This window comes from Mus caroli, chromosome 7 (genome assembly GCF_900094665.2).
Source record: "Mus caroli chromosome 7, CAROLI_EIJ_v1.1, whole genome shotgun sequence".
NCBI classification, from domain to species: domain Eukaryota; kingdom Metazoa; phylum Chordata; class Mammalia; order Rodentia; family Muridae; genus Mus; species Mus caroli.
The window spans coordinates 104,660,967-104,684,632 of NC_034576.1; the positions used below are offsets into that span (position 1 = coordinate 104,660,967).

A 23,666-nucleotide genomic window follows, 5' to 3' on the forward strand; every position below is an offset into this window, starting at 1 on the left:
CTCACTTTGTAGACCAGGCTGGCCTCGAACTCAGAAATCCACCTGCCTCTGCCTCCCAAGTGCTGGGATTAAAGGCGTGCGCCACCACTGCCCAGCTTATTATTTTTTAAATCAACATGGAGGAACTATATAAGTATATTTGGTGGTTTGTTAAGGAAGTTGAATCTAAACCACACAGAAGCAAAGCACAATTCTACAAGGCAGTGTATAATTAGACTTCGTTGTGCTGTCTAATCTGTAAACCCTATAGGAATTGTGGGATCCTTTTAGTAGCTGTTGGAATAACTAGGGCAAAATTTTGACAGGAAGATGGGGTTTGAAAGAGGGTCAGAAAGAGAGGCATGTGGTTATTTAGATAAGCTATGATTTGGGTTTCCCATCACACTATTTAGGTTTTATATCATGAAATATGAATGATGGTTCTGTGATATTCACACTTTTCCACCACAAAATCTGATGGTAGGGAGTATTTGCTTCAGCTTCATTGAGCTCTAGCAGTTGTTGCCAGCATTGAGCCGGGTGCTTGACTTTGAAGACTTCCTCATTTGCAAGACAGAAAAACTGCTAAGAATTATTTAAAATGCTATCGTGATGGTCACAGTAAAATACTGTATAAGTAGTTGGCTGCCTTTTGGAGGTGCAGCACTCCCTCATTTTGCCATATGGCTCAGTGGAACACTCATTCCTATGACTTGCCTGACACCTGAAGGTAGGTTTGTGCCTCCTGGATAACTGAAGGCATCAGAATGAGACAGAGGTAGAGTCATGCACAGAAAAATGAGGAGAGTGGCTGGATGAGTTTCACCTGCTCTGGAATAGTGGAAAATAAGGGCGAATAGTGGCTAGAGGCCATAGAGTGGACTTGGAAACTTAGGCCACAGAAGTTCATCTGATGCTTGAGAAAAAAATACTGCAAGGCTTTCGAGAGCCAGAGAGACACCTTTAAAAAGGAGAGTGGTGTAGAGGTCTGAGGGATTCTGCCTGGAATCCTCACAAGCCTCCTAAAAGCTGACCGAGTGGGGGTGTGGTTTGACATTCTTGCCACAGGAGGCCAGTATCTTTGCCCAGTGACTCTTCCTCCTCTTCATTGACTCACCCCACCGGCCTGGCCCTCATTCTTCACTTCTTCTTGGTGTGTGATCCAGAGCTCCAGGGTCACCTAGGATGATGGGAGCCTGAGTTCCCTAACAGTGGGTGGGATATGGCAAGGAACAGCATTCTCATCTCTTTGCCTCTTCCCTGAGTAGAGGCAAATTCAAGTTCACACTGCTGTGGCTTACTGTCCGGGCTAACAGGGGCCGTCTACCAGGAGGTGAGTCAAGATGGCTCCTGCCCTTTCTCTGCTTTTTCTTGGCTTTCTTTACCTACGTTCTCTGTTGCTTTTCCCCTGATCTAGATTCTACAAGATATCCATCATGAAACAAACTGGTTACTGTAGGAGGTGGGAAGTATATAATATACATTTTTCTAATTGTGGGAGAATGTCCAGAAGTCTTCACTGGCCTCTGCTGTGTGGTAGTTTTCCCAGAACTCCCGTGAGCCAGACATTAAACATAGACTCATACCTGTTAGAGTCATTGTAGAGACACTGTGGGTATAAGCACATTTCTCAGCTTCTGGATGGTAGGAGCTATTCTGTGTGCGTGACTGCCCTGTGTTAGCTCCCATCCCTTTACCACAGAAGAAAAAGACAGTGAAAAGCTAGAAAGGGGAAGCTGTGTAGATAACCCTGTACTTGTGTTTTAGGCAGGGAGTCAGTATACCTGGGTTTCTGTACTCCTGCTAATTAGTGGTGTGACCAGGGACCAGTTGTCTAACTTCAGTGGACTGGAGTTCCCTCATATTTAGACAGACAGCTTGGATTGCATAGTCTTGGAGAGTTTTTCCAGAGTCAAAATTTGTGTGTGTGTGTGTGTGTGTAGTATGTAGTGTAGTGTGTGTGTGTGTGTGTGTGTGTGTATGAGAGAGAGAGAGAGAGAGAGAGAGAGAGACAGAATGTGTATTTAGTATTAGGCAGTTAGATTCAGTTTTGACTGGACTCCCAATTTTGCTGGCAACATCCAGAGCATCATAATCAGGAGGCAACTAAACATAAGCCTTTTTTTTCTTTGTTAAGGTCTGATCAGGGTATTGACTGGCCACATCAATGCCATAGAGTGTTTTCATAGCCTGTTTGATCTGGTGCTTGTTGGCCTTGACATCCACAATAACACAAGTCTTCTGTCTTCTTCATAGCTGACTCAGGGGTTGAGGGGGACTTGATGATGGCTTGTTTTTCCTGGGTGTGCTCTTGTTGAGGATATTGGATTGCCTCTGGAGCTGCAGGGTCTTGTGCCATCGGATGGTGGGTGTGGATTTCTGTGGCTGTGGCTACCTTTCTGCGCTGCCTCCTTGGCTTTTTTTTTTTTTTTTTTTTAAGATTTATTTATTTCATGTCTATGAGTACACTGTAGCTGTCTTCAGACACACCAGAAGAGGGCATCTGATCCCATTACAGATGGTTATGAGCCACCATGTGGTTGCTGAGAATTGAACTCAGGACCTCTGGATAAGTAGTTAGTGCTCTTAGCTGAGCCATCTCTCCAGCCCGCTTTCTTGGCTTTTAAGACCTTTCCTTTGACATTGGTCAGAACCTTACTTCTCTTATTTCTTTGCTTTTGGTGCCATCTAGGCAAAAGCCAAGTTTGTTTTTGTTTTAAATAATGGTGACATATCATACATACTTTATCCTCTCCATTTGTAAGTCTGTCTCCCTCAAAGTAATGGCGTTCTCAGCTTTTACATTTATTCTGGTATGCAGTTGGTGCCTCTTCTCTTCTCTTCTCTTCTCTTCTCTTCTCTTCTCTTCTCTTCTCTTCTCTTCTCTTCTCTTCTTTTTTTAACAGCAGTGCTTAGAATTGAACCCACAGCATGCTAGGCAAGAACTTTACCAATGAACTATACTTTCCAGTCCCTGAACCAATCTTTGAGTATCTTTAGAGATAGCAATCTCCACTTGTAATGGGTAGATTCAGTTTTTAGAAGCCATCAGAAATGTCTTGTGTCTAAGAATTAAACAAAGTAATATCCTCTATCCATCTATCCATCCATCCATCCATCCATTTATCCATCTTATCTTATTCTTTCTTTCCCTATCTATCTGTTTATTTTTTTGTGACAAAAAGGTATGACTGATTGTTATAAAACTACTATTTCTCTCTGTTTCTCACATGGAATAGTGTGTGAAGGTAGTTTTGTAAGTGTTTTAAGCAGTGACTAAATATATATGGAAAGCTGTAAATATATATGTATATGTATATCTATTTACAGTTTTCATATGGTTTAATGAGATGGGTTAATATTTGAATAGAGTTGCTTTCCTGTTTACTCACTCTATATGTTCTTGCTTTGAGGTCAAAGTGACTAGATAGTGAAGGAAATTAGCCCTTTTTCTGGTAGTCCTCTGAAATCACAAATACTTTAAGGGTCAAAAGAAGGGCAGGACATGTACCTCTAGGAAGCTGTGGCTGGTGAGCTAAGGCAGGTCCATCTCTAGAAGAACCACCAAGGAGACTGAAGCATTTTCGGTCTGACTGCTGATGCCCACCAGCCGGCTGAAGCAGAAAGTTGCAAGCACGTATTGTAGGAGAATCACTGATTTTTTTTTTTTCTTCTCTTTTCTTTCAATAGTTGTAGGTTTGAAAGTGGGCTGGAAGGTGGGTAGGGCAAGCAGAGGGCTGTAACTGAATGTATTCAAATATTCCAGTCATATACGAGTATCATATACTTGATCATCTATATGCTCCTGACAACAGATGAAATTGGTTAGTTAAATAAAATGTTTGTCAGTCTGGCCAAATGATCCTGTTGCATAGTCATTGTATTAAGTAACCATTCACATTTCTCCTTCTTACTCTCTTGTTTTTCTCCTTTTTTTCTTTGTTGTTTTTCTTATTTTTATGTTGAGTATCAAGATGCTAAAAGTTTTAGATCTGAAAATCAGGTAAGCCTAAGAAGGTTTGAGGCTAAGCCAGATGTGATGGAGTCTATCTTAATCCCAGTAGCATGAAGGTTGAGGCAACAAAATTGTCAGAGTTTAAGTACAATATGTTCTGTAAAGTGAGGTCCAGGCCAAAAGGGACAGAAAGAGTCTGTCTCAGAGAGGGAGAGAGGTTGGGGGGGGGGTAGAGGATGAGGGAAGGAAGAGGAGGGGAGGGGAGTGGAGGAAAGGGAGGAGGAGAGAGAGACAGAGAGAGAAAGAGAGAGAGCTCAAAGTTTGAAGAGGGGATGTATCTGTATCTGTATAAAGCTGCTGAAGTACTGGGGTAGCAGTGGAGTGTCTTTTTATTTTATTTTTATTTTTATTTCGAGATAGGGTTTCTCTGTTAGCCCTGGCTGTCCTGGAACTCACTCTGTAGACCAGGCTGGCCTCGAACTCAGAAATTTGCCTGCCTCTGCCTCCCAAGTGCTGGGATTAAAGGCATTTGCCACCACCGCCCGGCTGGAGTTTCTTTTTACCCCTAAAATCACTAAAATTATAGTGACTTTTCTGCTGGCAGCCACAGGTGGGTGGGTCATCAAGTACAAAGTTGCTGTTTAAAGAGAAGCAGCCCCTAGGACTCCCCCCTGAAACACAATCCCAGACATGCTGGGTCTGGGAGAAGTTGCTCCTTGACAAGACTATTGTTTAAAGAAGGTAGAACAACTTTCATCAAAACAGATAGTGTGGATTTTGTTACTTCAAGGCTTGGGGAGACTCTTCTCTGCTGTTAACTCTGAGCCCTTTTTGAAAGTCATTCTTTGACTGGTGCAGTAGGATTCATTTGGAGAAAAGGCCCTATGGACCCATAATTAGAAGTTAAATGCCCAAGAGTAGGGCTAGTTGCTGGAGAAACAGTGTGGCCCAATCAGTTGCTTTTCTGTCCTTTTGACCTGCAGATAACCCCAAGAAAGTAGGCTGCTTAGTGAGCTCAGGAGGTGACTGGAAGAGTGCAGTCCACGGCTCTATCTCTGCTCTTTGCCTCAGTGCCCTTTCCTTTTAGTCATGATTGTGCAAACACACTCTGCTTGCAAGGCCCCCTGAAGCTGCAGGCTTTTGGCATTAATTGTTTTCTATCTATTCATGCGAGGTGTATGACTTACAATTAGAGAAACATTTGACCGGCTTCACTGACTGCCTAATGATGGAATTTACTAAGTTGGGGCCAATATCTGTCGGTCATCCAGCAAGCTTTTGTTTAAGAGCTACCTGTATCAGGTGTCAGAGTGATGAAACAATATTTTTTGTCCTTTATGATCTTAATTTGGGTGAAACAGATAGATATACAGTTTGCATTCCTGTAGGGGAGTGAACTAAATATGTAGAGGAACAAGCAATAAGTGGCCATTTGGAAGAAAGAACAACTGTTCCTTATTGTGGGAGAGACTAGGAGAGCTGAAGGGAGAGGCATTTTAGTCAAATGATAAAGGATACATGGGAGTTCAAGAGTTGTAGAGGACAGGGCATTTCAGTAGATTCACAAGCAGTGATACAGAACCTAGAAAATACCTGCTATGCTGAGGGAAAGATACTTGAATTAGCTGGAGATGAGATTGGAAAGGAAACTAGAAGGCTGGACCTTAGAGTACTGGGAATAACATTTTTTTTTCTAGATTTTATTTTTTATGTATGAATGTAGGCCTGCATATATATGGGCCAACAAAAGTCAGAAGAGAATATTGGAGCCCCAGGGACTGGAGTTACAGATGATTGTGAGCTGCCATGTGGGTGCTGGGACTCAAATCTGGGTCTTCTGGAGGAACAAGTGCTTTAAACCACTGAGCCATCTCTCCAGCTCTAAATATGCTAAGGAATTTTGATTTTCTTCTGTATATAATTAGATGTTGAACTCTGTGTGTGTGTGTGTGTGTGTGTGTGTGTATCATGACTCAATTCACATTGGTTTTGGTCGTTTTTTTTTTTGTTTTTTTGTTTTTTTGTTTTTTTTTTTTTGAGACAGGGTTTCTCTGTGTAGCTCTGGCTGTCCTGGAGCTCACTCTGTAGACCACTCTGGCTTCAAACTCGGAGCTTTAGCATACTTGAGCTTTAGTTGCTATCTTAACTCTGGTATTTAATTTCTCTGACCAACTTTCTCTTTGGTAAACTGAAAATAATACCTCCTTACAGAGCTGCTGTGAGGAACACTTGAAATACTTTATAAATGGCAAACACATGATCAGTAAGTGGTACAGAGCCATATACAAGTCCTGACTGATTGTTCTGCTGAGGGCAGTATAGTCCCGAGTGGTATGTGATATGGACCAAAAATGACAGAAAACGAATGACCTTTATTCCCATAACCACTCGTACTGTCTTTTTTTGTTTTTTTGTTTGTTTGTTTTTTCAAGACAGGGTTTCTCTGTGTAGCTTTGGCTGTCCTGGAACTCACTTTGTAGACCAGGCTGCCTCGGACTCCCAAGTGCTGGGATTAAAGGCGTGCATCACCACCACCCAGCAGAAGAGGGAGTTAGATCTCATTATGGGTGATTGTGAGCCACCATGTGGTTGCTGGGATTTGAACTCAGGACCTTTGGAAGAGCAGTCGGTGCTCTTAACCACTGAGCCATCTCTCCAGCCCTTCGTACTGTCTTTATTGGTAATACTCATGTGGTCACTAGCTTTTTTCGCACTCCTAAATGGGAACAAATTTCTAAAAGAAATTTTCTTTTATTTATTTATTTATTTATTTATTTATTTATTTATTTATTTATTTTGTTGTTGTTTTTTTTTTTTTTTTTTTGGTCTTTTTGGTTTTTTCGAGACAGGGTTTCTCTATATAGCCCTGGCTGTCCTGGAACTCACTTTGTAGACCAGGCTGGCTTCGAACTCAGAAATCCACCTGCCTCTGTCTCTTGAGTGCTGCGATTAAAGGCATCTGTCACCATGACCGGCTTCTTCTTCTTTTTTTTTTTTTTTTTTTTGTTAGAAATTTTTAGACATTGGGAATTTCTCCAGAAGTCCCTGCATCCTTCTTTGAGATAGTCTCACTATGTAGCCCTGGCTGACCTGGAACTCATGGACATCTGCCTGCTTCTGTCTCCTGAGTACTGGGGTAAAAGGCATGTGCTACCATGCCTAGGTCCCCTCCCTCTTTCTCTCCCTTGCTTCCTTTTTATTGGTATAAATTTATCCTTAACAATGGTTTTCATCCTGACATTTTCATACATGTTCATGACTATTTTGATCATATTTACTCTTTATTTCCCTTTCTTGTCACACTCCAATGATCCTATAGCTAGCTCCTCCTACTTTAATGTTTTCTTTCTTTCTTTTTTTTTTTTTTTTTTAGTGACCCAGTGATCTTTCCTTAGGATAGCTTTCAGGAAAATGGGTACCTTATCAGTGGCTATACTTCCCAAGAAAAAGTCTCTCTCCTTCACCATTATTATCCTTTAGCCTATAGATCCTCAGGGAGAAGTGGGCATTCATGACAAGATGTCAGGCCCAATCTTTCACTGCTCTGTAATCACAGTTGCTATGAGTTCTAAAGTACAGTGGCCATGTTATGCCCTGGAGACAGCATTCTCGCACACTCCACCCTTCTGACTTTGTTCCTGTCACCTTTCCTACAGTGTCCCTTGAACCTGTGGGGTTATATACATGTCAATTTATGACTTAATTTGACAGTTACTTGTTCTCAGCACTTGGATCGATTTGAATGTCTGCAGTTGCATGAATCCACTGCAGAAATCATCCAAGTCCTCTCTTAATGCAGGTACTTACTGCAGCTGTGTGAGACAGGCTTTAGAAGATGAATAAAATTCAACTGCAAATTAATAGGCTAGCCTTTTACTTTTAAATAAGTGAGGATGGTCATCCTATCTTAGACCTTCTAATTATTGTCACTGTTTCAAATGGGATCCAGACCTATGGGTCTAGAGCCAGACGGAGTTTTCACTAGTTCTAGTTACTTGTAACTAGGAGACACCTAGAGACCCAGTCTTTCTGGCTTAGATTATAAACTTTGAGGTGAGACAGACTTGTGTTTGCATATTAATCATACATATGAGTCTCAGGATAATTGGATTGTTGTTCAACATTTTAAAACCTGTTCAGTAAGGATAACAGTATTAATATTTGTTTGATAGAGTTAATACTATTCTCAGTAAAAGGGAATTGTCACTATTCTTGCATATATGCATACCTATTTTGGTTTTGGTATCCATGTACTAGTCTAGAAATTTAAAGTACTTCTAGAATTTTGTGTTCCTCATTCTTATAAAGATTTATTTATTTATTATATGTAAGTACACTGTAGTTGTCTTCAGACACTCCAGATTTCGTTACAGATGGTTGTGAGCCACCATGTGGTTGCTGGGATTTGAACTCGGGATCTTCAGAAGAGCAGTCGGCACTCTTAACCACTGAGCCATCTCACCAGCCCGTTCCTCATTCTTATAATTCTCTGTAGACATCTCAAAAGTAATTCTCAAGGTTGTCTCTTTCTTCTTGTTGTCAGGTCTTTCAGACCTGTGTCACTTCCTGCTTGGGGCTGACAGTGACTTTTATCGTCCATTCTACAACAGCTGTAAGAAGCAGATGGAACTCCACATGTCTCTATGCAAACCTATCTTTATCTGTATCCCAGGGCTCTATGTAAAGATGTCATTTAAAAGGGGTTACTTTTTGTTAGAGCCGGGCNGAGGCAGGCGGATTTCTGAGTTCGAGGCCAGCTTGGTCTACAAAGTGAGTGCCAGGACAGCCAGGGCTACACAGAGAAACCCTGTCTCGAAAAACAAAACAAAACAAAAAAAACAAAACAAAAAACAAAAACAAAAAAAATAAATAAAAAATAAAAGGGGTTACTTTTTGTTTATTTTTTATTTGATTGTGTGGGTTTTTTTTTTTTCTTTTTTTTTTTTGAAACAGGGTCTAATATAACTCTATGCACTCTTGAACTTAACTCGCTATTAGCCAAGGTTGGCCTGGAATAAGACCTTGATCTTACTTGTTTCAGCCTCAAAAGTGCTGGGGTTGCAGTATGCTACCATGTCTGGCCAAGTAGATTCATTCACTTTGAAAGTATAGTTGATATATAAAATTAAATTAAGGAAAAAATATATCTTCTTAGAAAAAGTTTATACCACAAGTCACTTAAAAAGTTATTTCATTGGGCTGGAGAGATGGCTCAGCAGTTAAGAGCACTGACTGCTCTTGCAGAGGTTCTGAGTTCAATTGCAGCAACTACTGTGGCAGATATATTGCCTATAGGGACACTCAGCCATTTTACTCCTCTGTGGCACTGAGACAGGGCACACAGGTTCTTAGTTTTGTAGAAAGGCCATCTTGAGGGAGAACTGAGTGGGGACTCTTGGACTTGACTAATCAGTCCTGTCTGGGAGTTGCTTTTGCCCTCTGCTTTTCTCCCGGGGAAGCTTCAGGCTTTGCAACAGTGACTCATTAACCAGCCACTGCCCTGGAGAGGGAGAAGAGGGTGATGGTAAATGGGCTGGAGGTCAGGCCTTGGAAACAGTACATCTCTCCAACAAGCTGCAGTGACTGCCTGCCTTTCCTTTCAGCTTCCCTTTCTTACCCTGAGCTATCACCAACATTTCCCTCGAGGAACACTTTTCTTCAATGCTTGTTGCTTCTGATAAGTTTTGCTATTTTTTGTTTGTTTGTTTTGTTTGTTTTTGAGACAGTCTCACTATGTATCTCTGGTTGGTCTGGAACTCTCCATATAGACCAAGATGGCCTGAACTCACAAAGATGTACCTGCCTCTGCCGCCTGTATGCTAAGACTAAGGGTATATGACACTATAACTGGCTGTGACTACTTTAAAAAATATTATTTTATGTGTATGGGTAATTTTGCCTACATATATGTCTGTGTATTGTGTGTGCCTGGTGCCTATAGAGACCAGAGAGGGTATCAGTTTTCTAGAACTAGAGGAATACAATTGTGAGCTGCCACATGGGTGCTGGGAACTCAATCTAGGTTCTCTGGAAAAGCAGCCAGTGCTCTTAACCACCAAGCCATCTCTCCAGTCCTTCAGTTCTTCTTTTTTTAAAGCTATGTGGTTGTTTTGACTTAAAAAGATGATTCTGAGAAGATAAATGTATAGGTTCTTCTGTGCTGTTGATAGTGTACCAGCTTATTTATTCAATTATTCAGTTACTGTCTTTAAAGCAGTAGAGAATAGTGTTGGGGGGATGGTAGGCTACTTAAAAGACTAGCTTGTGTAAACAAGTCACCTAATTCCTGAACCTCAGGATTGGTTTTTTTTTTTTTTTTTTATTTTAAAAACTGGGCTTCTCTGTGTAGCCCTGGCTGTCCTGGAACTTACTCTGTTGGCCAAGCTGGCCTTGAACCTCACAGAGATCCGCCTGTCTCTGCCTCCCGAGTGCTGAGTCATGTAGCACTACTGCCTGGCTAGATTTCCTGAGCTTTAAAACAACCACATGCAGTGTGTTCTGGTCTTCACTCTGCCACTTGATATCCTGGCATAATAAATGCTGCTGTTACTGTAATTAATAGTGCTAAGGCACTATACTAAACACTTGCCATGCTTTGTTTTTTAATCTCACATTAACTCAATGAGGTAAATACCATGGTTATCTCTATTTAAGAGAAAATGAACTTGAGAATTAAAAAGATTAAATAACTTGTCTAAGGTCACCCGGCTAGTCAATGTTAGAACCAACAATTTGGATCTAGGGCTCATTTGTATCTGACCCTAGAGCCATTCGTCTATATAAAACATTCCATCTAAAATTACAGACCTGCCTGTCAGGGTGGAGAGTTTGGGTAAGGGCATAAGTGTAGTAGGAAGTAAAACTGGAGCCAGGTTATTGACGCCTTGGAATAGTATTATTTATACTAGAATCACCCCAGTTCTGGGGTGCCTCCGGGGAATTACTCTCTCATTTTTCATTGCTAAGGATGGAACCAGAAGCCTCACATATGCTAGGCAGTGTTCACCACTGAGTTATATCATAGCCTATTCCCTGTCATTTCTTTAAACTGTAACAAAAGTATAGTATACATTAAAACTTATAACACTGACATTTTTTTAAAAGATTTATTTTATGTACACCGTAGCTGTCGGTCTTCAGATACATTAGAAGAGGGCATTGGATCCCACTACAGATGGTTGTGAGCCACCATGTGGTTGCTGGGAGTTGAACTCAGGACTTCTGGAAGATCAGTCAGTGCTCTTAACCATTGAGCCATCTCTTCAGCCCAACACTGACATTTTAAACAAGAATAATAAAATGAATACCAAATTGCTGCAGCCTACTGGCTACAATAGGAGATGGAGTATTTCCAGACCCTTTTGAACAACTGTGTGCTTCTAACTTACTACCATTCTTCAGCTTCTATCAGAACTCACTCCTCCTGCATTGTGAGTTCTTCCAAAACCCCTTTCTTTATCACCACCCCACCCCTTTTGGTGGGGTAATGAGTGGCTTGTAGAACCAGGCAGGAGCCAAGTGATCTTTCTTGGTTGAGAAGAAAGAGAAGTGGAGAAAACTAGCCAAACTTCCTGGGTAGCCCATAAGTTAGTTGGCCTAGAAGTGTGAGGACTTGGCAGGGAAATCCTAGCGGAGATTTCAAGCCTTCTACAGCAGCGCTTCAGCTGGAATGTGTTACCTTGTGTTTAGAGCAGGGGCAAGATGGAGAGATACAGTATCTATTCTGTCTTCACTGTGAAGTTTCAGGGCTGACAGTACCAAATGGAACTGCAGAGACTGGTGGGCAGTTTAGCGACCCTTTTATTTTCATCCCATACAGTTTTAGGGTGTGCCAATCTTTAATTATTTTTGCCATTTTTTTTTCATAAAATGTGAACTTTTGTATTTGTGGTAGTCCTTTGAATAGGAGCTGTCCTTTCTGCTAATAGCAGTTGCTAAGTACAGACTACAGAGGGATGGTGAGAACAGGCTGTAGGTCTGGGAGAGCAATGTGTCTGCAGTGTTGGGTATGGATCTCACCAGCACCTCATCCTCTCTACTCAGCACACACATTCTTTTAGTAGCCAGAGACTGTGTTTGGAAAGCTGCCATACAAATGTAGTTCAGTGGAACAGATTTAATGAGCTTTAGTAAGCTAGGGACTATGGCTGATCATAGAGAGGGAACTGGGGTATGTCCTTAAGGAGTTGTCATTCTAGATGAAAGAGACTTTCACAAAAATATATATAAAACCATTTCTTGATCTCTGTACATGATTAGCATAATTTTTAAACACTAAAATTATGTTTTTGTGTGTGTCAGAGAACAGCTGTTGAGAGTTCTCGTCTACCATGTAGATCCTAGGTCTTCAGACCAGATCATGCATATCTCCTGAGCCATCGTGTCTTTTTGTACATGGTTATTAAAAATAAATCCAATTGCCGGGCGTGGTGGCGCACACCTTTAATCCCAGCACTTGGGAGGCAGAGGCAGGAGGATTTCTGAGTTCGAGGCCAGCCTGGTCTACATAGTGAGTTCCAGGATAGCCAGGGCTATACAGAGAAACCCTGTCTCAAAAAAACCAAAATAAATAAATAATAAAAAAAATATATCCAACCATAAAAACATACATACAGTGTAGGAAGTCCCCAAGTAATTGTCCCCAGTAATTCACTACTGTTACCAGTTTAATATTGGAGGGATTGAGATTTGAGGTGTGCCTATAAAGTAAAAGCCGAGAGAGGGACTGGTGGGGAAAAGGTGGTCACAGTGAAGGTACCATCCTGTTCCAGGAGGAATATCTCTAGCTTCTTTAGCACTGGTAAACCTTCTGCTGGGACACTGTGGTGACAGAAACCAACCTTTGTGAAACATCCACTAGCACCTTCTGTGCTATAAGTCAGTGTGTTGGGCACCTCGCAAATGTTACTGAGTTCATACTTGTACTCTTAAAGCAGAGGAGGCTATGCTTTCATCTAGGAATCTAAGGAATCCTTGCCAGGGTGATGTAGTTAGCTGCAAGTGACTTGTGATGTGTGTGTAAGATAGTCACTCTGTGCCTTAGTTTCTTCATGTCTACAGTTGAGTGTTAGGGCTGGAGAGATGGCTCAGCGATTAAGAGCACCTGACTGCTCTTCCAGAGGTCCTGAGTTAAATTCCTAGCAACCACATGATGGCTCATAACCATCTGTTATGGGATCCAGTGCTCTCTTCTGGTGTGTCTGAAGACAGTGACAGTGTATTCATTCACATAAATAATAAGTCTTTTTAAAAAAGTCATCTTAAAGTTGAGTGGTAATTTACCTGCTTCATAAAGAGGTGTTGAAGCCTAATGGAATGATGCCCGATAGGTCAGTAGGATGGTTTGAGGCATGTTAGTAGGTTCTTAGTAAGCATTAGCTACTGTCTGTTATATCCTGTTTCTTCTTCAGACCCCCATCTCCTCCTCACATTTGATTCACATATGCCATATACTTTCTTCCCTGTACAGTTGCTCCTCCTAGTTTCGTTTTGTTTGAGATAGGCTGTTACTCTGCCTTGGCTGGGCTGGAAGTCTAATAGTAGATCAGACCGGCCTTCTGCCCCAGCCTCCCACTTGCTAGGACTTTAAGCACACAGCACCATGGTGGCTTTGAGTTTCCTGCTTTTTGTCAGCTTCTTTCTTCTCAATGCTTCTCATTCCTCTTTTAACTATTCTCTATCATCTGTGTCCTCAGCACCTTCCTATCTATTGGGTAGCCTCCTAACTCACCTTGCTGCCAGAGAACCATTTTGTCAGGTTAATCTGGCTCATACCACAGCTCTCTGTTAAAATCATCCCAGATCCTTTATTTGAATCCTTGAAGTTCAAGATTTCCCAATTCTGACCTCAGTTCACCGTTGACACCTAGTCTCTCACTGCTACCACACCTTTCTGCTTTCTTCTCCCTTTCCCGAGAGGAAAACTTTGATTTTGTGCTTGAAGATCCAGATTAAAATATCATTTCAGTTTTCTAATCCTTCCCTCATCTAAACTGGTTAGTTTCCTTACATCTTTTATATGAGTTAACATGTACCATCTTGGGATAAAACTTGTAGTCATTTCTGATCTGTGGAATTATAACCCTAACTCAGACGTTGGGTATAATTCTTGTATGGGTATTAACAATGTTTAATAGCAGTACATTACACATACTTCATTAAATGTTTCTAGTTGTAAAGTGAGGGAATTCCTTTTAATTATCCCAGCAGGTGTCCAGTGGGTGGCAACGCTGTCGTGATCTTGTCTGAGTGTGACATTTCTTTTAGTCATATAGTTGCAGCAGACTCTGAGGATGATGAGACCCTGTGTCTGTTGAGGGCTCTAGCCAGCGCCTGCCATACTCAGAACTGTGCCTTGGCCCCTCGGCCCCTCCCCACAAATGCCCACAGGAACAGCGGATTAGGTTCTGGCAGCACAGCTGGGATTTTGGCGGCCATTCCAGTCAACAATAGCGCAGCTATCGGGACAGAAGAGCCTGGCCTGCGCTCCGCGGCTAGAAACTGCCTGGGCCGCTCGTTTGGGTGGCTGAGTGGGAGGAGCAGGCACACAGCATGACATCTTGGCCTTGCTATACAGAAGGTAGGGGCTGAAGAGATTTCCTGCGGAGAACGGGCTAGGGTGGCCAAGTCCTAGGGCGGGCAGGCGGGCGGGCAGGCAGGCAGGCAGGGCGCTCTGAGGAGGCCTGCGCTTTGTGTGGCGGGGAGCCGGCGGGCGGCCGCGCGCCTGCGGACACGCCCCCCTCGCCGCGCCGCAGGAAGCTGCCCTGTACAAGGCCTGCGCCGTGCGGCTCCCTGCGCTCGGCTCCCAGGCTTCCTCTGCGCCGGGCGCGTTTCCCGCCAGGGGCTGGCCGTGGGCTCGGCGGCTCTGGGCCTGCCGGATAGGGCTGGTCTCGGAGGTGGACAGGCCGTCACTGCTACTGCCTTAAGCCCTGCTGGAAAGCAGCGAAGGGGGAGTGTCCTGGCCATCTCAGGTTGGTGAGGCCGGCCACCGCGGGTGCGTTTTTGTGTGTTTACGCCACAGCCTCCAGCCCTTGCTGCGCGTGCTCTCCCTTCAGCAATGGAGCCTGCGGGCTTGCGCCCTAGCCACCCTCCCCGCCCCCGCACGTCCTGCTCAGTTTTTAGGGCAGGGGCAGGCTTCACCTGGGTCCTCCTGGTAGGCGCTCCCCCTCCCCCAGAGCTCTTGGCTTCGCTGTTGCTCCCAGACCGCGCGGAAGCTCGCTGTGCCTTTAAAGAAAGCAGACTCCTGGCTGTGACGCACTTCTGGCTGTCAGCCAGGAAGATTGCTTCTGCCTGGCCGACTGAGAAGAAACCCAACAACTTTTCTTTTGTGTGTGGGGTTACTTTCCACTGCCCCCCCTTACTCCTGTCCTTTCAAGATTTAAATGCTAATGGCGGATTAAAACCTGTAGATACGTTTGGCTTTAGGAGTCCGGTAAGGCCCCCAGCACTAAGACTTTTTCTCCCTCACTCTTTCTCGGGTTTGTTTTGTTCAAAAAATGGACGAGAGGGTGGGGTGGTTCATCCCCCTCACCTCCCTTTGCTGCGCCATTCTTAAAGGGGAGGGAGAGGAAAGGGAGAGCAAGTAAACACTGAGAGACAGGCGCTGGCCCTGCGCAGAGCTTGCCAACATCCGGGAGTTGGCGCCTTTCTTTCCCCTCATAGATGTCAGCATGTTTTTGTTTGGAGGGAGTAATGTGTGCGCCTGTCCTAGAGCTATAGAGACGGCCCAGTAGAGGGTTTCCCTGTTTCCTTGTGTGGTCTTAGATGTTTTTGCGGTGTTGGACAATGAAAACGTGTCTTTTTTTTTTTTTTTTTTTTTGTCAGCTGCCAGGGATCTGAGTGTGTGAATGTAGTGGTTGAGGGTAGGTGCTGATGAACTGCCCCAGAGGGCTGTGTATGTGCGCTTGCGCAGGCACTTCACACAGTATCTGCCTGTAGGCCGCAGTCTAGTTCATGATTGCAACTTTTCTGATAACATTTTTCCGATCATGACCTTACAGAATATGGGGGAAAGGACTAGGATCAGTATTGTTAGCTCTGGATTAAACCCGGCAATGTGAAAATAGACTGACCTCAACAGAAGCAGATTGTCCTTTAATTAGAACAATGAAGGGCAACAGTCTCTCTGGGGAGTGGAGGCTGAAGAGATACAAAGGGCTTGGGGTTTTATAGGGCAGAAAAGGGAACTTTTGAAGGTTGGCGATTGCTTCTGCAGATCTGTACTCTGCATTCTCAAAACTCAAGGGTTGGTGTTTGGACTTTCTTGTCAGGAGCTTCCCTGTTCCTAGGTGTTATGTGCCTGTCATCCTTACTTCTGGGAGTTTCTCAGTTCTCCTGAGGCTTTTAGGTCATTAAAAAAACTCTTTGCCTCCTCCTCTTTCCCCTTTTTTGAGACAAGGGTCTTGATTATGTGGCCTTACCTGCCTTAGAACTCAGAGCCATCTTCCTGCCTCAGCCTTTCAAAGTGCTCTAGAGGTGGGAGTCACCAAGGACGATTTTTTTTTTTTAAAGAAACAACAGAATGTGGGTTTTTCCTGAAGTCTTTTCATTCCTTTCCAGATTCTCAGAACTCTGGTCAGAAATCTAGGTTACAAAGAGAGTGGTGTGTGTGCAGAGGGAGAGGCCTGAGCTGAAAGTTAGTGCCTTAGAGCAAGTAGAGAATTCATCCAGTAACTTCATTTGCTTTTGAGTGCAGAAATGCTGAGAAACAATTGACTTGTCCACACAGCCTACTCAGGGCTTTTCTCCATAATAGAGAAAAGATAATGCTTTTCTTGGCCTTTTCCCCCCCTTTTTTCTTTTGGTATGAATGGTGGTGGTGCACGTCTTTAATCCCAGCACTTGGGGAGCAAAGGCAGGCAGATCTCTGAGTTGGAGCCCAGTCTGGTCTACAGAGCAAGTTCTAGGGTAGTCAGGTTTACACAGAGAACACCTGTCTTTAAAAACTAAAGGAAAACCATCTCAAAACAACTGAGCCCCTTTGTTAGCCAGAGGACACACCAGCAAGACAGCTCCTTTTGTTGTTTGGGATTTAATTTTTGTTTGGTTGTTTTTTGTTTTTTGTTTATTTCCTTTCTTTTTTTAAATTAATCATTCTATTCGTTTACATCTCAAGTGATATCCCACTTGCCTGTTACCCCTCCACAAACCTCTCCATTCTACATCCATCCTCTACCCCCACTCCTTTGCCTCCATGAGGGTGCTCCCCCACCCACCCACTCTCTCCCACCCTGCTGCTTCAGCATCCCCCTAAGCTGGGGCATTAAACCTCCACAGGACCAAGGGCCTCCCCTCCCAGTGCTGTTAGGCAAGGTGGTCCTCTGCTACATAAGTATTTGGAGTCACGTGTGCACTCCATCCCCATGCACTCCTTGGTTCCTGATCTAAAGTCTGGGAACACTAGGTGGTCCGGCCAGCTGATGTTGTTCTTCCTATGGGGTTGCAATGTCCTTCAGCTCCTCTGTTTTTGTTTGTTATTTGTTTGTTTAATGAGTACACTGTAGCTCTCTTCAGACACACCATAAGAGGGCATCAGATCCCATTACAGATGGTTGTGAGCCACCATGTGGTTGCTGGGAATTGAACTCTGAAACCCTGGAAGAACAGTCAGTGCTCTTAACAACTGAGCCATCTCTCCTGCCCCCCCCCCCTTTAATTTGTTTGTTTGTTTTTGTTTTTGTTTTTTTGAGAAATGATTTTCCTATGTCACCCTGACTGGCCTGGAACTTGGTATGTGGACCAAGCTGGCTTTACATTCACAAAGATGCGCCTGCCTCTGCTTTCTGAGGGTATGAACCACTACATCTGGCTTTGCTATTGTTGTTGTTGTTGTTAAGACTGGGTACAAGCAATCCTCCTGTCTCCACCTCCCATGTATAATGAATAAACATTTTATCAAGGTAGCTTGGCCTTTGTCAGGGCCCTCTAAGGTAGCAAACCAGGTACGATCCAAGTCACAGGTTAGTGGCCTGTGTCTCTTGATGTATTCCTCCCAGAGGAACTCCCAACATCAGTGTTCAGTCCAACAGAGCAGAAGTTGCTCAGGTGAAGGAGAGGGTATCTATTTTAGGGAGTGGTGCAAGAGCCTGGAATTTTTATAGCAGGGTAACTGATAGTTAGGTTTTGCCTGAACTCAGGTGTACAGATGCTGCGCCATTTTCTTACCTGTGAGTCTCTAAGCCTTTGGAACTTTGGAGTTGGGGCCTGGTGGGTTTGAGGAATGACACCTTGAGGTGGAAGCCTGTGGCCCTAACATTCTGGGAGTAGGAGCAGTAAAAGAATGAGGGTCAGTGCTGGCAGGGGCTCCTAAGTTGAGAACATGAATAGGTTAGTAGCCAAGACCAAAGTTCACTTTGGTGTTATCTTGAGGTAAGGTGGTGGTGTTACAGCTGTTAAGAGGGAGCTGGAGCCCAGACTAAGGGGTAGCACATGGGAGGAAGGAGTTGGGCTGCCTCACAGACCCTCTGGCATATCACCAAAAACCACAATTTTTTTTAGAAGAGACCTCCAGAGCTGAGCAACCTGACCCCTCTCTGGTCTGGTTCTTGCATCTAGCAGGTGGTTTACATTAGCCTCAGCCCTTATAGGAATCTGTGGCTAGTCTTTAACTCCTTCAGATCCAGAGTGTGCAGACCAGATGGCAGTGTATTTCTCTGTCCTTCTCCTGACACATATTTTGTGGAAACATAGAGGACTTCCTTCCTTCATTCTTTCCTTCTTTTGTATTTCAAGACAAAAGTTTCTCTGTATAACCCTAGTTGTCCTGGAACTCAGTCTGTAGACCAGTCTGGCCTCTAATTTACAGAGATCCCCCTGCTTCTGCCTCCTGACTGCTGGGATTAAAGTTGTGCACCACCACCCAGCTTATAGAAGATATAAGTGTGGAAATTAGTCATGATACAGGGAACTATGTTATGGCAGCTTGGAAAGTGTAAAGAGGACAGAAGGGACAATAAATATGCAAGGTCACTGCTTTTCTCTGTCTTCCTTGGAATGGGGAAAAGAAAGGGTACTTTATCAGCTTTTGGGAAGCCTCATTTTTGGATTGTGGTTACATTTCATTTTTAAAGAACCAGGTATGTGGGAACTCTAAGGTTCAGGGTCCTGCAATACCATCTGGATTTTGTTGTCCTTGTGGTCAGAGTGAGTTGGGATGGGTCTCAGAGCCTTCTGTGAAATGGCTCACAGAAGGCTACAATTGCAGGGAATCTGTTTTTCCATCACCATCACCCAGTCTTCTGGGTGGGGCCTGCCTCAGATTTCAGGGGGAGGGTGGAGAGGATGGTGCTTTGGCTGAGAGCCCTTGGCTGCTGCGCTGAAGTCTGCTTAAAGCTGTAGTCCCAGTGCTGAGCACTATCTGCCACTGGTTTCAATCATTGTTACTCAGAGAAGCCATCATTACCAGCAGTGACTTTGCTTCCTAAAGCTGCACTCTGGTGTCTTGAGGAAGTGCTCTTTGTGATCCTTGATGACAAGATCTTTCAGACGTTTCTAGTGTTAAATATTGGATTCCTAATTTCTGTACCTCGTAGGTTCTTCTGGGGAGGACACCAGAGGGGTTTTGTAAATTTTGCCTCTGAGATGAAAGAAAGAGGTTGCTTAAGCCTCAGGTGATTTTTTTTTTTTTTTTTTAAGAAGCATAGCTGTAGAGTCTTTGAGTAGGTAAGATTTATTTCCTATTGTAAATGAAATTTCTGGGTAGTGGGCATTGCCAGGGAGGTTTAAGCTACATTTGGCTTGTTACTGAAGACCACAGAGACTTCCTCCTCCAGTTCTGGAAACTGAACCCAGGACCTTACACAGGTTAGGTAAGCATTTTACGTAGCTATAAAAACTCTGATCTGAACACCTCAGTTTGAGCAGTTGACTCCATCCTACAGGCTAAGTTTGGTTTCTCAAGCTATAGGCTGGCCAGCTACACACACACACACACACACACACACACACACACACACACACACACGAAGCCTAATTTCAGTGCACTGGTTAAGATCATCGTGGACTGGTCCCAAGGGCTAGGCAGTGCCCACAGACAGGCACAAGGAAATCATCCAGGACTGAGGAACACGTGGGTCCCTTAGCATGTCTGTCCTTCTGAGAAAAACCTTACTTGTGACCAACCAAAGACCAAATTGGCTCATTTCTCAGTCTGTGTCACTGATAGAACAGCTGATAGTTACCACATTTAAGTTTTGCAGGGTCAGGAAGTAGTTAGTTATAATTAGTAGTTATTTACAGTTAACATTTAATTATTTTCTTTTATTAGTGATTCAAGTATGTTTAATTTTACTCCTCACCCTTCTAAAAAAAAACCCTCAAAGGCAGTGATGTCACTGTCTTCTGTTTCTCAAGTAGCTTCCAGGACAGGAAAAACAAGTAGGGACAAAGAAAAGACTTTTTTGGTTGGTGGATGAGTAGGGCACACTTGGATAGGAGGTTCCAAGGCATGATGGGAAGTATATTACCAGAGTATGAATCTCTTCTTCGTTACTTGACTTAGTACCTTATTGTCAAAAAATGATGTCTTTTTTTTTTTTTATTCCTAGTACTTTGTGTTCAGAAAGTACTTAGCATCTGTTGGTTCTACTGACCTTACATTTTAGAGATATAATATTTGTAGAACTGTATATGTGAAATGCCTTTCTATTCTTGCTCATCTTTCTAGAGTAGTGACATAGAGAGCATTGTGCAGGAGGTAGGAGAGGACATTTGTGCTCTTGGAGATTGTGGGAGTCATGGGGGCTGATAAGACGTACTGGGAAATACTTACCCAAGTCTGTGATCCCATGGGTCTCATCTGTTGGCAGGCAAATGGCAGATTCCCAGGGGCAAAGGAAATTGGGGGTAAGAATACTGGGACAAGTGCCCAATCGTATAATGTTCCCTGGGGGTAGGGGTGCTTGGGCGATGGCTTAGCGGGTAAAGTTCTTACTGCCCAAGTATGTGAACCTGAATTTATATCTCCAGTACCCATTGGTGCTGGTGCTACGGATTCCTCCCTAGCCCAGCTAGGGAGGCAGAGGCAGGAAGATCTCCAAGTCCATAGAACCAGAACCAGAAATCAACCTCTTTTTTTAAAAAATTTATTTATTTATTATATGTAAGTACACTGTAGCTGTCTTCAGACACTCCAGAATAGGGCATCAGATTTTGTTATGGATGGTTGTGAGTCACCATGTGGTTGCTGGGATTTGAACTCTGGATCTTTGGAAGAACAGTCGGCACTCTTAACCACTGAGCCATCTCGCCAGCCCCTCAACCTCTTTTTTTAAGAACAGAAATAATTTGTGTTGATTATCTGTTATGTGCCAGGTACTGTGCTATTTGCATTATTTCAGTAAGGTAAGAAGGTTTATGTGGATTCATATTGCAGATGAAGAAGTGGACGAAAGAGGGAGGTTATGCTAATTGTCTAAAGTCACATGACCACGGTGCCATGGAATCAGTACTCAGACCCTGGTTGTTTTTCTTCTCTTTGTCTCTTTGTCTCTTTCTCTTTCTCTCTTTCTCTCTCTCTCTCTCTCTCTCTCTCTCTCTCTCTCTCTCTCTCTCTTTGGTTTTTCAAGACTGGGTTTCTCTGTATAGCTCTGGCTGTCCTGGAACTCTACAACTTTGTACAACTTTGTAGACCAGGCTGGCCTCGAACTCAGAAATCCACCTGCCTCTGCCTCCTGAGCGCTGGGATTAAAGGCTTGCGCCACCGTGCCCGGCCTTTTTTTTTTTTTTTTTTTTTTAAGATTTATTATGTATATAGCTTTCTGCCTGCATGTGTCTGCAGGCTAGAAGAAGGCATCAGATTTCATTATAGATGGTTGTGAGCCACCATGTAGTTGCTGGGAATTGAACTGAGGACCTCAGGAAGAACACCCAGTGTTCTTAACCTCTGAGCCATCTCTCCAGCCCCTGGTTGTTTTTCAAAACCATGACTGTTCCTTGTTGAAGGGTACTGTGTCCCAAAGAGCAGAACACAGACAAACTTTGAATGTTGTGTTTTCCATAACTGGGTGATTATGAGCATTTTGTTGAGTGCAAGATTCTTTGCAGTAAACCCTGACAATATAAGCTTTAGAGTAATTTATGCAGTCTCTGCAGTCTCAACATTTCTGTGCTGTCTTAGTGGATTTAGTGCTAGTGATTTGTTGATGTGTTCAGAGCTGGTAAATGGAACTGCTTTTCTTCTGTTTATTGACCAGAGATCTCGATTTATTAACCGTGCTTTTTCTCTTGGGTTCTAGGTGAGTTGGAGTGAGCTGGAATCAGAAAGATGACACTCCATGCCACCCGGGCAGCTACGCTCCTCTCTTGGGTAAGTAGCTTTCTTTTTTGGGGGTGGGGTGGGGTGGGGGTTGAGATAGGGTTTCTCTGTGTAGCCCTGGCTGTCCTGGATCTCACTCTGTAGAGCAGGCTGGCCTTGAACTCAGAAATCCGCCTGCCTCTGCCTCCCAAGTGCTGGGATTAAAGGCATGTGCCACCACGCCTGGCTGCTTTCTTTTTTTTAATAAGATGTGCAGCAGAAAAACATTCTGTAAGCCAGAGCTCTGCAAAGTCTTCTCATTTGCAGACCAGGTACCTTTTCATATAGATACTGCTGCATATCATATAGCTCAGTGCAGGTTTCTCTGAGGTATTCCTTTTGGTCATGGAACAGAACATTGGGACATTGTGAGTGTAAACCCAGTCTCATCTGTTCTGTATACTTTTCTTTTTTGTTTGAGACAGGGTCTCACTATGTAACTAGTTTTACCTGGCCTGGAGCTAAGTGAGCTCTTCCTGCCTCTGCTTCTGCCTCTTAAGTGCTGCTATCAAAGGTATGCACAATCACACTGGGCTGTATACTTTTCTGGCTAAAGGACTGACTGTTAACCTTGATGGTTCACGTTGGCAGGAACTTTGGTCTTCAAAGACCTAACCTTTGAACAACAATGTCTTCCTCAATGTCTTCCCATGTTTCTGTCTGTTCCCATTGCTGTATTTCTTCCTTCTCCTCTGTTTGAAAATGAAGGTGGATATTTTATGTGTTCTTTATTGTTGCTTCACTGAATAAAAAGAGCAGCAGCCAAATGTAGTGTATGGTAAAATTAAGACAGTATTGTCTTTCACCTGACACTGTACAATACACGTTTTCCTGTGCTCCCAGTGGGAAGATTGTTAAGTCTTCATCTAAATCCAGAAATGGATGTAAAAGAGATACAATATTATGTGAGATTTAGGATAGCATTGTTATCCTGAAGTACAGAATTTTTATAACCACTTTTTATAATAGATATTCTCAAATATTCTAGTCTAAATACCATAGAGTCTAGTCTGGTTATTATTAAAATGATGTACATTGTGTTTATCTATAACCATTAAGAAGGGAGATTTTTCTCCAGTAGCAGTATTAAGTTTTCTATCAGTATTGCTAAAAGCTGTTTAAAGTCTCCTAGCCACCTTTAATTTAAGACAGTTTTGAAGCAAGTCACTTTGCACAGGCTTACTTAGGGTACCATATTCAGTTCTCAGTGTAATTCATGTGTTTTTCAGTGTGTTTCTTTACTCAGTTCATCCAGTTCTGAAAGGTAGCTCCATTTTCTTGATCAGCCAACCATTTTCATAGCAGGATTTGTTGATGATCCCTTGTTTTTCTGCTAATGCTTCATTGACTTTTCCCGATAGAGGAGAGGAGAGTTCACTGGCAGCCTTCACACCAACCAAAGTTACTCTTGCTAGAATGGATTGAAGACTAGCTTTAAAA

The 23,666-nt window shown here is 43.3% G+C and overlaps 1 protein-coding gene and 1 pseudogene across 7 annotated transcripts in view; one reads left to right on the plus strand and one right to left on the minus strand.

Moving 5' to 3' along the window:
* The window catches only part of LOC115031521, a 22,020-nt pseudogene extending 8,337 nt beyond the window's left edge, over positions 1-13,683 (minus strand).
* Positions 1-23,666, plus strand: part of Numa1 (nuclear mitotic apparatus protein 1) — a 76,099-nt gene that overhangs the window by 17,510 nt on the left and 34,923 nt on the right. Inside the window, exons 1-2 of one of the 7 annotated variants that reach the window (XM_029479350.1) lie at positions 14,330-14,513; positions 22,168-22,238. In XM_029479350.1, coding sequence (XP_029335210.1) covers positions 22,197-22,238 — 42 coding nt within the window. In that variant the 5' untranslated portion in view covers positions 14,330-14,513; positions 22,168-22,196. Of the gene's footprint in view, positions 1-14,329; positions 14,514-14,689; positions 14,928-15,123; positions 15,366-22,167; positions 22,239-23,666 lie in introns of those variants that run through there. The other 6 variants (XM_029479347.1, XM_029479346.1, XM_021166223.2 and 3 more) reach the window with 6 other exon arrangements.